Source organism: Cetorhinus maximus, chromosome 6 (genome assembly GCF_964194155.1).
Source record: "Cetorhinus maximus chromosome 6, sCetMax3.hap1.1, whole genome shotgun sequence".
NCBI lineage: Eukaryota > Metazoa > Chordata > Chondrichthyes > Lamniformes > Cetorhinidae > Cetorhinus > Cetorhinus maximus.
In genome coordinates this window covers 127,891,388-127,907,372 of record NC_135884.1, presented here as the reverse complement: position 1 = coordinate 127,907,372, position 15,985 = coordinate 127,891,388, and the positions used below count along the sequence as shown (strand labels likewise).

The 15,985-nt window shown below is 40.9% G+C and overlaps 1 protein-coding gene across 5 annotated transcripts in view; it reads left to right on the top strand.

Moving 5' to 3' along the window:
* piezo1 (piezo type mechanosensitive ion channel component 1 (Er blood group)) overlaps positions 1 to 15,985 on the top strand; it is a 372,144-nt gene that overhangs the window by 340,825 nt on the left and 15,334 nt on the right. For all 5 annotated transcript variants that reach the window (XM_078544496.1, XM_078544493.1, XM_078544495.1 and 2 more), the window contains 5 exons: positions 5,298 to 5,406; positions 7,850 to 7,997; positions 8,850 to 9,064; positions 11,556 to 11,714; positions 12,406 to 12,553. In XM_078544496.1, the coding sequence (XP_078400622.1) occupies positions 5,298 to 5,406; positions 7,850 to 7,997; positions 8,850 to 9,064; positions 11,556 to 11,714; positions 12,406 to 12,553 (779 nt within the window). The remainder of the gene's footprint in view (positions 1 to 5,297; positions 5,407 to 7,849; positions 7,998 to 8,849; positions 9,065 to 11,555; positions 11,715 to 12,405; positions 12,554 to 15,985) is intronic.

Below are 15,985 nucleotides of genomic sequence, written 5' to 3'. Positions count from 1 at the left end.
AACAGCAATACGAGGAAAAACTTTACACAACGAGTGATTAGGCTCTGGAATTACTGCTCAAGAGTGTGGTGGAGGCAGATTCAATTGTGGTTTTAAATAGAGAATTGGATAATTATCTGAAGAGAGAACATTTACGGAGCTATGGGGAAAAGGCGGGCGAGCGGGACTGGCAAAGTACCTCTTACAGAGAACTGGCACAGACACCACATGTCAAATGGCCTCCTCCTGTACTGTACCCATTGTATGATTCTGAATGATGATGAAGGGCAGGGTTTTCAAAATTACCAAACAAGAATGAACGGGCAGATACTGGAAGCAGGAAGAATAGTTAGGTTGGGCCAGAGTCAAAGTGATAGTGTTTACTAAAACAGAGGCCATGGGTAATAATGTGAAAGATAAAGTGTTCGACCATTGAAACCAGCAACGGGAAAGAAACAGGGAATAGGAGAAGAGAGAGTGGTGTTGCCTGCAGCAGGGCTCGGGAGGAAGTAAACATTTCCATTAAATTGGAGTAGTCTTCACTGCAACACAGAGAAAACACTGGCTGGAAGGAAACCGCAGCAAATAAATGTTCAGTGACACTGCTTCAAATGGGAAACTTAGCAGCTGAATGAACACAGACTTCATGCAGGTGGTTGAAGGCGTGAGATTACAAGAAAGGGAAATGGTAGATGGTGCAAAAGAACGAAAGAGGATGGCCAAGCACAGTGTAAAAATTAATTAACAGGCGGAGTTGGAGTGGCCAAGCAGTGGGAAACAGCAGGAGAAACTTCTTTACCCAAAGCTTGGTTAGAATATGGAACTCGCTACCATAAGTAGTAGCTGAGGTGAATGGCATAGATGTATTTAAGGGGAAGCTAGATAAGAACATGGTAGTTGAAAATAATTAGATATGTTGATGGGGTTGCAGAAGGCTTTTGTGGAACATGAACATTAGCATAGACAGGTTGGGCCAAATGGCCTGTTTTTGTGCCGTCGACTCTCTGTGACAGGCCAGATTGAAGAATGTGACAGCGTGACTGAACAGGGCCTGGAACAGCCCTCTAGTATGTGTGGTGAGGCAGGGTGGCTGCAAGGAATAGAAGAGACATGTAAAATGGTTAAAAATATTACATTTAAAAATGTCTAGAATTGAACGAGAGATGAGCAAACACATGAAGATAACTTTTACAGGTGGAAATAAGTCAAAGAAATAAACTTGCTTTTGTACAAAAACCTTTCAAAGATATTCCAAAGTCAAAGAAATATTTTTGAAGTGTAGTCAGAGCAAACAATTTGCACAGAGCACGTTCTCACATTTCGGCTTTAAGGAAAAATTGGATAAATATTTGGAGCTTGGGATGATGCTAAATTGTGGAGGATGAACAAATAACATTGCTTTTGTTTTGCCAGCATGTGCAGTAGTTGTATTTATAACCAGTGGAGGAAGGGATTGTCCACACATTTCAGTAGCTAATCAGCAAGTGGCACCGCTGCTCCTTTAAAGGGCTATTGCCTTCACTCTTTCTGTTTGTAGGAAATTGTAAACTTAACCGCCCCCTCCCCTCACATATGGTGGAGACTGTACTAACATAATTGGACCCTGCGTAACCAGGAGCAGCTGCTTAGAAAATGCCAAGAAAAACAAAGTGCTGCAGTTGCTAGAATTCTGAAATTAAAACAGTAAAATCCAGTTCGTCAACCCTACCGTCCTCTGGGCAAAAGCATCTGTGACCCGAGGAAGGTAGGGTTGACAGGCTGGATTTTACTGCCAGCTTTAGGAGCCTGGCATCAGGACCAAATGGGGGTTCTGAATCCTAACTTGATTGAAACATCCTCAGGGTTCCTGAGGGTTCTTGACAGGATGGATGTGGAAAGGATGTTTCCTCTTGTAGAAGAAGGAGTCACTGTTTAAAAATAAGGGGTTGCCCATTTAAGACAGAGGTGAAGAGAATTTTTTTCACTGAGGGTTGTGAGAATTCTCTTCCCCAAAAGGCAGTGGAAGCAGAGTCTTTGAATATCTTTAAGGCAGAGATTGATAGATTCTTGATAAGCAAGCGAGAAAGGTGATCCAGGGAGGCGGGAATGTGGAGTTGAGGTTGCAAGCAGATCAGTCATGACTTGATTTAATGGCAGAGCAGGCTTGAGGGGCCGAGTGGCCTACTCCTGCTCCTAGTTTGTATGTTCGTATGTAACTTACTAGCAGCGCGCACTCCAGCACACTCCACCCAGAGGTGGCCTCCCAATTGTCGGCAGAGATGTGAGTTCTCAGTGCTGCCGGCAGGGCTGCCAGCTCTGTAACCACATCAGCCCCACAGGGAGAGATGGGCACTGCTGAGGCAGGCCAGATGCTTTTTTTTAATTCATTCATGGGGTGTGGGCATCGCTAGCTAGACCAGCATTCATTGCCCATCCCTATTTGCCCTTGTTCAGGGGGCATTTAAGAGTCAACTACATTGCTGTGGATCTGGAGTCACATGTAGGCCAGACCAGGTAAGGACAGCAGATTTCCCTCCCTAAAGGACATTACAACATGAGGCATCCTTGGAGGCATGTATTTGAAGTAAAATTATGAGGGGCAAAGCCATTAGGTCCCTCAGAGCGAGGAGAAACCCCTCTGGATGCATCATTTGGGCCATACGTGTGTCCTTTCCCGCTAGGAGCCCCTTCTATGGAGCACGGATTCTTCCGCTCCGATAGCTCCCCGGTCTGCCACAGGGAGGCCGCCTTTATTGAGCTGGCAAAAGGCTCGCGATGTGGCAAAATTGGACCTAATTGGGATCTTAATAGTCCCAATTTCCTGCCTGCCTCTGTGGAGTGGGCAGCCGATCGGTATCCCACCCGCTCCGGAAAATATCCCCGCAGCAGGAATGCATTGGGGAGCTATTCTGATCTATCGTCTGCCTATTTTTTCCACCCCTTACCCCCAATACCACCACCTCTGAGGGCGGGCGCCCGTCCGACCCAAACCAGAGGAAAACAGTGCGAGATGACGTCGGGCGAGCATCCTGCGCTCACAATATTTTGCTTGGTGGGCATGCGCGAGAGGCAGCAGCGCGCCCGCCGACAATTAAGAGACCTACTAAGGCCCCTAATCAATTAATTAAATTGGATTTTTCGCTGCCCGTCCAACCATTCGATTGGCGGGCGGGCGAAATTGGATTTTTTATGAAGCCTCATCCACGGGCGGTATGAGGTTTCCAACAGGAATTAAAAATACAATAAAAATGTTGAAATCTCATTTATAACATGTCCCTGCTCATGTGACAGAGTCACGTGAGGGGACATGTTTTTAACATTTTTAAAGCCTTTATTTATGTTTTTAAAAATCTTCAGCTCCCTGAGGCAGATTTATGCCTTAAAGTATCTGTGCCCCCCCACACGACACTTTTCCCACTTGGGCTCCCAGCGCACGATTCACGCTGGCTGGCTGTTAATTGGCCAGCCAGCATGAAAATCGCAATCGGGGTCCGGTTGCAGGGGGGGTGCGGTTGGTTTGGCGTCCACTCCCGGGCCCGACCATTGCACCCGCCCAAAGAGGTAAAAATCCTGCCCTAAGACACAGCTGGGCTGGGAAAAATCAGCGCACCATCTCAGGATGGCCAAGATCACTGATGACCAAATTTTGTGATTTGCTCCTTGACATGTATCTCTGTTTCAGACTTTGCCTGTCCCCCTGTTTTTCTCTTCCTCAGCTGGAAGAAAATGTGAACTTTCTAATTACAGTCCAATTCAAGGCGCCTGTGAGAAGCTTGGGCATTATATAGTACAATGAAGGCATCAGCAGACACACACACAACTTAAGAACTCAAGAAATAGGAGCTGAATAGGATCTTTGGCTCCTTGAACTTGCTTCGCCATTCAGCAAGATTATGGCAGAAAGAAAGGAGATGCTTTTTGTCAAAGCTTTTCGTCTTGTACATATCAGGACAATTTGCAAGAATATCAAATGTAAAAGCAACAGCAATTTATACTGGATGAGAAAACTGATTCTCAATTAATTTGTGCAGATTGACCTGATGAGTGCAAGATGAAAAGCTTTGACAAAAAATGTCTCTTTTTTTCAGCAATACTCAAGTTCTGTACTACCAAATGTTTACTAGCTGATCTACCTCTACACCCCACTTCCCACAATATCCCCATACCCCTTAATTCCCTTAGTATCCAAAAATCTGACCTCTGTCTTGAATATACTCAACAAATGAGCATCCACAGTTTTCTGGGATAGAGAATTGCAGGATCCACAATCCTTTGAGTAAATAGATTTCTCCTTGTCTCAGCCCTAAACGGCCGACCCTTTAACCTGAGTCTGTGATCACATGTTCGAGATCCACCAGCTGGGGAAACATATTTTCAGCATCAAACTTGGCAAGCTTCTTAAAAAATTTTATATATTTCAATTAGATCACCTCTTCTTCTAAACTCCAGAGTATATAAGCCTCATCTACTGAATCTCAGCTCATAGGACAAGCCCTTCATCCCAGATCTCCCTCTACATCAAGTATGTCCTCCCTTTGATATGGATACCAAAACAGCACACACTGATCCAGGTGTGGTCTCACCAATGCCCTGTAGACATCTTAACGTTTATACTACAAACTCTTCTTAACAAAAGCTAACATATGATTTGCCTTTCTAATTGCTCGCTGGACCTCCATGTTAACTTTCTGTGATTCATGTATAAGGATGACTCAATCATATTGTGAACATGTGATTTAAAATTTTTGTTTAGACACTTATTTCAGACTTCGGAAAATTACTTGGGGGGAAAAAGATGGGAGATGAGAATTTTTTTGAGAGAGAGTTTGCAGGAAACAAATGATAAAGTTGCACAATGATAAGGTGATAACGTACTGCAAAATAACAGCTATTCTCGTCACACATGAAGTATTTCAGTGGCTGCAAAGTGCTAGGGGATGTACTGAGGTTGTAGGAAAGTGCTCCATACGTATAAATCTTTCTTTATAATGTTACCTTTTAACACTGAAAATACATATCACACCCCTACCTACATGAGTAACGGGCACAACAGGTTTTTACTGATTGCTCAGGAAGTTGAGGGAAGTGCAATACATTTTCTTTTGGTATAAACCACACAGCATATCAGATCAGTACTGACTTATTCCGATTTTGCACATGCAGGCTACATAAAGGAGTATAATAATTTGTCCCAGGAATGAAACTAAACTCTCTTTAATGAAATAGAATTCATCAGTCTGCATCACAAAATTGCAATTAAGGAATATGAGGCATTTTGAAGATCTTTGTGAATTGTGGTAGCAAGTAAAAAGGCTTATTAGAAAATATTATTCTTGCAGCGAAGGAAAATCTTTCTCCAAAGCCCAGAAAGAAACGCAACAAGAAGGAAAAGGCAAGCAAGAAACTGAAAGAATTTGGGATGAAAGTAAAGAGTTTTCTCTTTAAGAAGTAAGTGCACACAGTACTTGTGTTTCAATTAACAAGGACATTTAAAAAGGTGATTTAAATTAAGGGTGCAAAGCATGAAATTAATTTTAAACAAATCAAGTTGTAATTAAACCATCAATGTGTTTTCTCATTTAAATATGATTAAGGACATCTAAACTATTTAAGATTGATTTAAATTAAGTTTGAGTGTCAAGCAAAGGCAGATGTAATAGAAACTATTGCAAGATGAATTGTTATTCTACAATAGCTAGTTTAGCTATTAGTCTAATGTAGATCCATCCAACTTACAGATTGAGCAAGAACCTATCATTATGTGTATATACGGGAATGGGCTAATACAACAGCTTATGGGTCCATGTCCAGGGACCCTGTGCAAAGCTGGGGCTCCCTGGTAAAAGTTATTGTGCAAAATCTGCATATAAACACTATTATCAATAAGTGTAAACCTATATATGTTTTAATACACATTTGTGCTTTAATGGAGCGAAGGAGAGACATTGGGAGGTGAAGTGGTTGTTGCTGAGCCCCAAATGTTCTCAATGCTCAGGGCCCTAAATATTTTTAACCCAGATATGTGCATAAGCCACAAACATTGTGGGGCTGGGTTGCAGTGTAAGGGTGGAATTATCTCAGGCAAGAGGAGGCAGATTTGGGTGCAAGTCTCCTAAAGGTTTCACCGGGATGGGATTAGAGGCAAGCAGTGAACCCCCATACTGCTGTCAGGTAAGCGATTAAAATAATCAAAAAGGTGAGTGCACAACAGGAAAAGCATCTTCAGTGAAACTGACAGTGTGTGAAGCCTTTGATCAGTGAAACTGCAGCCATGGCCAGGTTGAGAGGCTGCTGTTTCTTTTCAGGGAGTGTTTCACCCCCAGGTCTCTGCCTCTCACCAAGAGAGAAAGCAGAGAGGTGCAAGTGTCCGTAATGGCTTGTGTGGAGAGGAGGGAAGGACAATATTTGTCAAAAAGTCACTTGTTGGTACAGAGCTCGTAACTTGCTGAAAAGAGAGACATGTTGCCAAAGCTTTTCAACTTACACTCATCAGGACAAATGCAAGTATGCAAAATTTCAAACAATCACAACATTTTATGCTACAGGAGAAAAAGGGTGCTGATTGGTTGGCAAGTTGACTCTGATTGGCCGAGGCATTGCCATGGAAAAAGCAGCAGGGAACTATACACTCCCCAAGCTCCTGGGTAATTCAAAAAGATGCAAGGCTCGAACATATTCCTTTTGTTTGCAAAGAATGGGTTCCTGTGTATGAATGTATGTCACTTTGAGCAAGCTTAAATGATCCACATTACGAGCTTGACTGATTATCTTAAGTTGGTTGTTAGTGTAGCTATTAGTACACTCAGGATTGCCCATCAAATGCTGCCCAATGCGGAATCATATCTAACAGTAGGCATTCTGTTTTGGGTTCTTAGTTTTAGCTGTTTTAGTGCAGTCTGTACTCTGCCTATTCTGAACAGTCAGAGGAACATGTTGTTTGATTCAATCAGCCAATTGTTGAGTCGTACAGCCTACGTACCTGGCATCACACCAGCACTGAAATTTGTACATGAAATTGCTTGATGTCTGGTAGGCAGAACATCTTTTTGGGATAAAGGCTGTCGGTGGAAATACAACTACTGTCGCCAGCGTATAGTAGCAGGGTTAAAGGACTTGCTTAACCTATTGTTCAAATTCTTGAGATACTTTGCCTTTCCAGGGTCATTTGAGATAGACCGGGACCGGACACTTTCAGGTTCGAATGTTTCAGGTTCAAGACCTTCCCCATCCATTAAATACAATTCATTATGTCCAATTCTGGACACCACGCTTTAGGAAGGATGTGAAGACACTAGAGAGAGCGCAGGAAAGATTTACGAGAATGGAACCAGGGATGAGTGACTTTAGTTATGAGGATACTTTGGCGAAATTGGGGTTATTCTCCTTGGAGAAGAGACGTTTGAGAGGTGATTTGACAGAGGCATTCAAAATCATGAGGGTCCTGGACAGAGTGGATAGGGAGAAACTATTCCCAATGGTGGAAGGATCGAGAACAGAGAATACTGATTTCAAGTGATTGGCTGAAGGACCAGAGGCATCATGAGGAAAACCATTTTTACACAGCGTGTGGTTAGGATATGGAATGCACTGCCTAAGAGTGTGGCAAGGCAGATTTAATTTTGACTTTCAAAAGGGAAATGAATAATTATCTGAGGAGAAAGCATTTGCTACAGGGAAAAGGCAGGGGGGTGTGGGACTAGCTGAGTTACTCTTGCAGAGAGCCAGCAGACATGATGGGCTGAATGGCCGTCTTCTGTGTTGTGACCATTCTATGATTCTATATGATTGAATGCTGTAATGGAATGGCTTCTACTTAAAAAAAAAAGGCCTTTAAAATTGCTTTGTTACCTTCTTACTGTTGTAACTTAATGCACCATTTTAATGTTATCAGGGTTCGAAGCATCTACAGGCCTCTGTATAAGTATTTCCATGACATTATCAATACAAAATATCGTGCAGCGACTGATGTCTACGCTCTCATGTTTCTAGCGGATGTAATAGACTTTGTGATTATCATCTTTGGATTCTGGGCATTTGGAGTAAGTATCTGACCTTTTAATTGTTAATATGCTAACTGATAGATTATTTTCTAGTTTGTTTACCCATTGACTTCTACCTATACTTCACCCTAGTGGTCATTATTCATGTGTGAGCCTTCATAATATTAGAGTGTCATTGGAAAATTTGACAGGTAGGCGTATAACAGCTAAATCTAATTAACAATATCCAGACCAGCATTTGCTTTTTTTTTGGATTGCAATCCAGAAACCTGACTCATTTTAAAACAAATGTCCTCCTTATTTTGTCCTCCCCAATCCATGGCGCTCTGCTGAATCCCCACTAAGGTCAGCTGACCCAATTAACTGGGTGCTGAACCTGGGGTCTATATGGCTCAGCAAGTCATTCATCAAATTCATTGGACTGCGAGGTATAGCTAAAATAGTGTTTATAATGTGAACGAAAGTTTCATTTTGATTATAACTTTCGTTACCAAGAAAATAACTTTTAAAATAACAAGTTTATTAATTTTTGCAATTTTATAAAAGCCTTTTTCAAAGGTTAGCTAGTTTTCATTCAAGACATATCTACAAGATACTTTCATTTCCTGTTGGCAGCTTCCAGTTGAATAGGGTTGCCATATCAAAGATTTTTAAACTTGAGGCTTAGTTTTTGCATCCCCCCACCCCCTAGACATTATAGCCACTAAGCAGCATGTGTTCTCCAAATAGAGGGGCTAGAAATTGGATCAATTCTTAGAATTCATTGACAACTTTTTGTTGTTTGAGCTGCCTGCTTTAGTTCTTGGTTTGCTAACATAGTGAGTAGACATTATCTTTAACAGCCACGTTCTGATTTTTATATACACTGAAGTCTCTTTCTTTCCCAAATAGAAACATTCAGCAGCTGCTGATATTGCATCGACTCTGTCTGATGATCAGGTTCCTGAGGCTTTCCTAGTGATGGTGCTGATTCAGTTCTCCACAATGGTGATAGACCGTGCACTGTACCTGCGCAAAACTGTACTGGGGAAGCTCATTTTCCAGATAATCCTTGTCTTTGGAATACATTTCTGGATGTTCTTCATATTACCTGCAGTCACAGAACGGTAACTAGGATATTTAGTAGTGTTTGAAAGGAAATTCTGAGGACAGGAAGGGAATTAAAACAAGAAAAATTAAGACCAAACCTGGTGATCATTTTTGTTTTCGCACGTTTGAGTGGTAACAATGATAATTCATATTATTACCATACTTATACAGATACTGTGTCAGCAACAGACACCCATAAATGTTTAGAATAATCTCTCAAGTGCAAGGATGGAAGTTCCAGTTCTTACATTATTTTAACATTTGATCATCACCATATAGTACAGAGAAAATTCTGATACTACTTCATCGCTAGTTAGCTGACATCATCATCTTCTAATTGGTCAACTTTCAGAATTATACCTAAATAGCCATCTACACAATGTAGCCTTAAGGTTCTTTGTTGTGGCCTGTGCACTTGACATAAGTTACATATTTATGTTAAGGTCCAGCTGGGCCATAGAGCCTGTCCATTCTGGCACAGTGTAACTTCTGCACACCATTATCCCCTTCCATATCCACCAAGCCATACAATTTATTAAGAAAGGTAAAAAAGGAGAGAAAAAGCTTAGGTTAGTTTTGGGGAAAACTGTGAAATTCCTCTCCAAGCCCAGACTGGGGGACACATTTTCCAGTGACCCACTTGTATGCAAATATTTTGCAACTCTGAGGAACTCACCCAGCTCTATGCTTATGGAACTCGTGTCCCCATGCCTCCTTAACTTAGCTAGTTCAAATGGACTATCTATTTGAACCAACTTGAAGCCTTTTTTTATTCCAGTGGCTTCAATCAAATCTTGAAGTCCACTCTTTTGTGGAGTAAAAAGACACAAAGGCCCTTATGTGAACCTTTTCCAGAGGTTGTAGATTACCGACTAAGTGAGAGGACCAAAAATGAACACTGTATTCTAGATGTGGCCAAACCAAGGCCTTTTACACGGACAGCATAGGTTTTTTGTATGTGTTGTATTTAATCATCATAACACTCAATAGCCTGGCAGCACTGTTCATGAACCTTCAGTGATTCATGCACCATAACATGCAGGCCCTTCTGCTCAGCAGCTTTAGGCCTGTGACCCTACATGGTTCACACATGCTTGTTGTTGTCCCTTTCAAGTGCACTTTAATTTTATTAAAAGGCATCTGCCAGAAATGGTCCCATTCCTCTTTCAGATCTAGAGCTGTTTGCAAACTATTTTTCTCATCTCCAGCCTTTACAACCCTATATATCTTTATCTTTTTTATGAACTTGTGGACAGTTCCTCTAGCGGCTTCATCCAGACCATTGATAAAAATAGTGAACACCGATCCCTTCAGGGTTCCACTTGTGTTCATTCTCCACGCGGAACCATTATCATTAGTAACTAGCTTCTTCTATGAGAATGCAACCCCAAGTCTTCCTCCAAGTCCCGCAGGATTCAACCTCATTTTTGGAGCAGCCTTTTTGTGTGACATCTTGTCAAAGGCTTTTTGAAAATCAGGATATACAGTCGTGATTGGGCATCTGACATCACCCATTTAATAACTCCCTCAAAAAATTCAACCAAGCTGGAGAGACAGGAATACACTTGGAACGAGTTGACTACTAGGTGGTTCAAGCTAAATTATGAAAGGGACTTGGGATTTGTGCCCACTTGTATCATGCATGTCTTTTATATGTATGAATAAACAGAACTGTTTTTATGAAATAATAAGATGATCGACAGGGGATTAAACATGCTCGAGGCATCAAGCAGTATGGATATTGGGTGCTGTCTATCATAAGGCAAGTTGTCCATGGGCTTTGGTGAATCAGGCTCGTTAGGGTGAATAGTACTTTCTAACCAAATAATCAAGTATATAGATCTGCACCATGTAAACTGCATGAAAAAAAGATTATTTTCCTTCACAGGCTGTAAGCACATTTGCTTGCTGTTTTTGTACTATCGATTGGTAGTGTAAAATTATTGTTTTTCACAGCAGCATTAGCAAAAGAAGCAATGGCAACATGAGGGAAAACTTCTTCACGCAGCGAGTGGTTAGGATCTGGAATGCACTGCCCGACAGTGTGGCAGAGGCAGGTTCAATCGAAGCATTCAAGGGGAAATTGGATTATTATCTGAAAAGGACAGGGCTACGGGGAGAAGGCAGGGACATGGCTCTCGATGAATAGCTCCTTCAGAGAGCTAGCACACATGCAACAGGCCGAATGGTTGTCTTCTGTGCTGTAACCATTATGTGATTTATAAATAAGAGGCAGTTATTTGAAAACGTTGGAGATGGAGAGGAAAAGATCAGTGGGCACGATGGTTATATTGTTATGTATTTTATTGTTACGGAATTATTGATGAAGTATTTACTTAAAGTGGTTAAATTCCACACAATCTGTGTTGCTGACACACTGCTGAGAAAAAGCTGTCGTGCCACAATGTAAATATCTCGAGCTTAACGATTAGTTCAGTTAATTGTTTAGTGCTGTAATCAGGCATTGACTTTCATGTTTATCACATGTATCTGTGTTTTTTTAAACAGAATGTTTAATCAGAATACAGTGGCACAGCTCTGGTATTTTGTGAAATGCATCTACTTTGCTTTATCTGCGTACCAGATCCGCTGTGGCTACCCAACTCGCATCCTTGGCAATTTCCTCACAAAGAAATACAATCATCTGAACCTTTTTCTCTTCCAAGGGTAAGTAGGAACAATTAGTTTTGCAACATGTAAATCAGTGCTTTCCAAACTTTTTTCCCAACGTGACCCCATTTTACTGCTTCAGACTTTGTGTGCCCTCAGGGTGAAAATTGTTAGTGGGGGTGGGGGGATGGAGTTGGGGTGGGGTTTGAGATTTGTTCAGCTGAGGAGGTGGCGGTGTGGTTGTTGAGAATTGTTTAGCGGGGGTTGAAGGGTGGAGGGGTTTAAAACTGCTGGGCCTGCCCTGAAATAAGCCAAGATCCATCTTTTTACAGACCGTGGTTGTAGCAGCAATTGGGCCTCAGAGACCAGATGATTAAGCCATGCCCACCAACATAAAAGAAATGAACACTTAAAAAGGCCTCGCAGCTATGAAAACTCAGTCTCAGCTCCACGGCCACCTCATGCTGCCTCGGAGCTGGTGACCCCAAAATCTCAGGGGGTTGTGACGCACAGTTTGAGTGCCCCTGCTGTAAATTATTATACAGTTTTTATTTTATTTTACTTTCGATATGCTCCGACCTTTTCAACCTTTACAGGCCAGCTGGGACCTGTAGGTTAAGGCAATGAGTTGAGTCCTTAGGTTATTGTGACATTTTGCTGTAACTTTATTTCATGAGCCATATGTTTGTGCAGCCTGTATCTTTCAGGATAGCCCCGTTTTTTATATATATACATATATATATTTTAGCTTTCGTCTTGTACCGTTTTTGGTGGAGCTTCGTGCTGTGATGGACTGGGTTTGCACAGACACCACACTCTCCCTCTCAAGCTGGATGTGTGTTGAAGACATCTACGCCAACATATTTATCATCAAGTGCAGCCGTGAGACAGAAAAGGTATTTGCTCTGATGATAAACAGCCTCACTCAGTATCAATTAATTTTGTTGTATAAAAGTAAAATGCTGTTTAATTTCAGCAAGAGACCTTGTTTAGCTTAGCTTTGCAAAGTCTTGAAATGAGCAGAATGTATCTTTAAATACTGAGGGAGAACTGCACTGTTTTCCAGATGAGGCGTGTTAAGCCAAAGCCCTGTTTGCTCTCTCAAGGCACAAAAGATTGCATGGTGCTATTTTGAGGAAGAACTGGGAAGTTATTCCTGGCATCTTGACCAGTATTTATCCCTCAATCAATATCGCAGAAACAGATTTTGTGGTCAGTAATCCCATTGCTGTTCGTGAGAGCTTGCGCAAATTGGCTGCAACAGTGACTACACTTTTTTTAACAAGTACTTCATTGGCTGTAAATCACTTTGGACATCCGGTGGCTGTGAAAGGCATTATATAATTGCAAGTCTTTCTTTCTTTCACTCTGCTGCCAGTGGCCAAATGTTTTGCTCTGGCAGTGGAGCTCAGTAATCATCCCTTAGGATACAGATATGAACAGCCCAGGGTAGCGCAACTACTAACATTTCTCAGTCCTGTTTGTGGGATGTTCTTCACCCTGCTCTGCAGCAATGGCCCTGATCAATCGAGCTCATTGAAGGATGGTGTCAGACTGCTCCAAGGTGCAATGTGCTGGCCTCCAACGTATGGCATCCAAGTTTAATACTCCAAGCAAGATAATTTCCCATGGATTCCAATCTACCGAATCTATCCACTGTACAATAATTTATATCAATGTATTAGAATATTTTATAAACCTCCTCCAATGGGTCAGTAGGTTTATCCAGTGAGCTTCAAAGTTCAGATATTTGCTCCTAGTAGGTTAGTAAACCATTTATTATCAAAAGTTTGGACAAGATTTGGCATATATTTGTAACATATTTTTAAAAATCTACTCCCCGAAGGATTAAGAACACCATCTCATCTGGTACTGTGCTGTATTTGCATTCTTACATTAAATATTGTCTTCAAGCTAAACATTCATTTCACAATTTAATCATTCTTGCACATTTCAGTTATTTTCATTGAGGAGCTATGTTCTAGATTTACAGAAGTTTCCCAGGGATATCTGATGTAAGCTTGTTCACCATATGTTCCTGCCTATGGCTAGTGAAAAACACAATTTTATATTGGGCGGTTTACATGCAGCAAAACTAAGGCAATCAAGAATTTGTCAGAATTTATCATTGTTTTATTTCACCCCTCACCTCACATCATACTAACACTAATGAATTGTTTGAAAATTGATTGTGTTGACGCAGAATATACATCAACAGTGAGAGGACATAGTTTGGTTCTGTTTCCCCATACATGAATTTTGTTGTGCTTCAAAATTGCATCGGGACAAGTACACAATTCCAGAAGAGCAAAACCTGATCTCTTCCCATTTGGCATCCACACATGCTTCTAGCTTGAGAGAGGGCAGCAACAAGGCACTGAAACCAAATGTAAAACTGTGACAATCAGCCCCAGGCTTGATCCTTGGTTAGCTGATATCAGTCAGGGCAGCAGCCACAGCGAGTTCCAGTGAATTTAAAATGAAAATTTTTATCCAAACTTTTGATAATAAATGAGATACTAACTTACTACGGACAAAAATCTGAATATTGAAGCTGTTTATTGGTAAAGCACGAAATAATACTGTTTTTATTTACAGAAATGTCTCAGATTTTGCCATAGAGATATATCTCTAGCATATATATCTAGAAATATATAAAATGCCCTATCCATTTAACATGAAATACATGATTCATGGTTGTAATCAGCTTGGCCAGTTCTTTAGTTATTAGCCCATTAAATAATAACTTACTATAATAAATTATCATGTTATTTGACAGGGAAAATTCTGACTTGATATCATGGAATAATCATTTTGCTCCACCTCCCAAAGTTGCATCCTGTTCTGAGATTGGGTTCTTCTGTCTTGGACTCTAGGCATGGGACTTGCTTGTTAGACAGACTGTAGACATACACTGGTATCTGCTTAACACTTATTTATTCGTACTACTTCTAAACAGGTTACAGAATAGGCACATAGCTCTTAGGCATGATTGAAACCTCTGTCTCAAGAGTCTTGACACATGACTGGCTAGTATCAGTGGCACATCATCATGTAGGTCATATATTAGCATATCCCATCTGTTAATCCTTTATACTACACATCCAATCTTCATTTGTTAATATTCACTCCTCTCTCCCACCATTTAAGTACTGTACGTTAAATATGTACAGATGAGGTACTTTCAGAATATTACTTCAAAGTAAGACCAGAAAGTAAGACCATAGGACATAAATAAAATGAGAAGTAAATTTAAATGAGCATGTACTTGCAGTAAAAATTCACCAGGAAGGATAATAGAAGTAAATTCATCTGGCCTATTCCAAACACAGTTGGATGGTGTGATGCAAGAAGGAGGAGCTTTGGTTGGTTAAATGGCCTATTCTCACTATTGACTTGCCTTAATTTATATTAAGACTGAAACTGATGACCAAGATTGACAAAATCTAGCCTGTAGGAGAAAGCTGAATGCAAACATCAATGGATGAATTGAACTTGATTTAATCTTGTCTCCTGTTGGGAGTTCTCAATTTTGTAGTTAATTGTCTGCCCTGGAATAATTATTATCTTTAATTATGTATTTACATCATGGGAGGGACATCCTTATTGGCCCAGTGATTGCTGTGACAGGCCAACGAATGTTGCCCACTGTTAGTTAAGTTTTCCCTTGCCCAATTAATGTTGCCAATATTTTGCCCTGCAAGTTGCTGAATGTGAGGCAACTGTGTCTTCTTAACCAATCAGTTTGAAGAATTCTGAAAATATCAGTGCAAAGACTATGAAGGAAGTGTAAATTAGACTGTGTGAATTCAATATCAAATCAGTTACAGAAAGACAAATATAAAGAGGGAAAAGATTGGAATGAGATAAAAGGGACCAAGAAAACACAATACCTGAAGAAATAAGACTTGTAATAGTTAATCCTCAGTTCCGGAGAGGTTGACCGGCAGTACCTCACACTACATTGTTACAAGGGTATTTGAACTTGAACATTTTGTTTGATAACACTCCTGCGAAGCATGTTGGAACTTTTTTTACTAGAATAAAGGTGCTAAATAAATACAAGTTGTTGAAATGATATGACTCAACTTTCTGTGGCAAGTGTACTGCAGTGCCAGAACAGGAACTCCACACTGCCCAATACAATCAAACGGGGAACCACGCAAGGTGTTGTTTTTGTGAAGCTAATGGCAGAGAGGTGGTGTATATCCAGCAGCAATTTTTTTGAATTCCTCGTTTGGTCACGCATCTCGTCTCACCTGAAGTTGGTGCAGCATTTGTGCTTAAATAACATTGAGTGCTATTAACCTCACTGTTATTTTGACGGC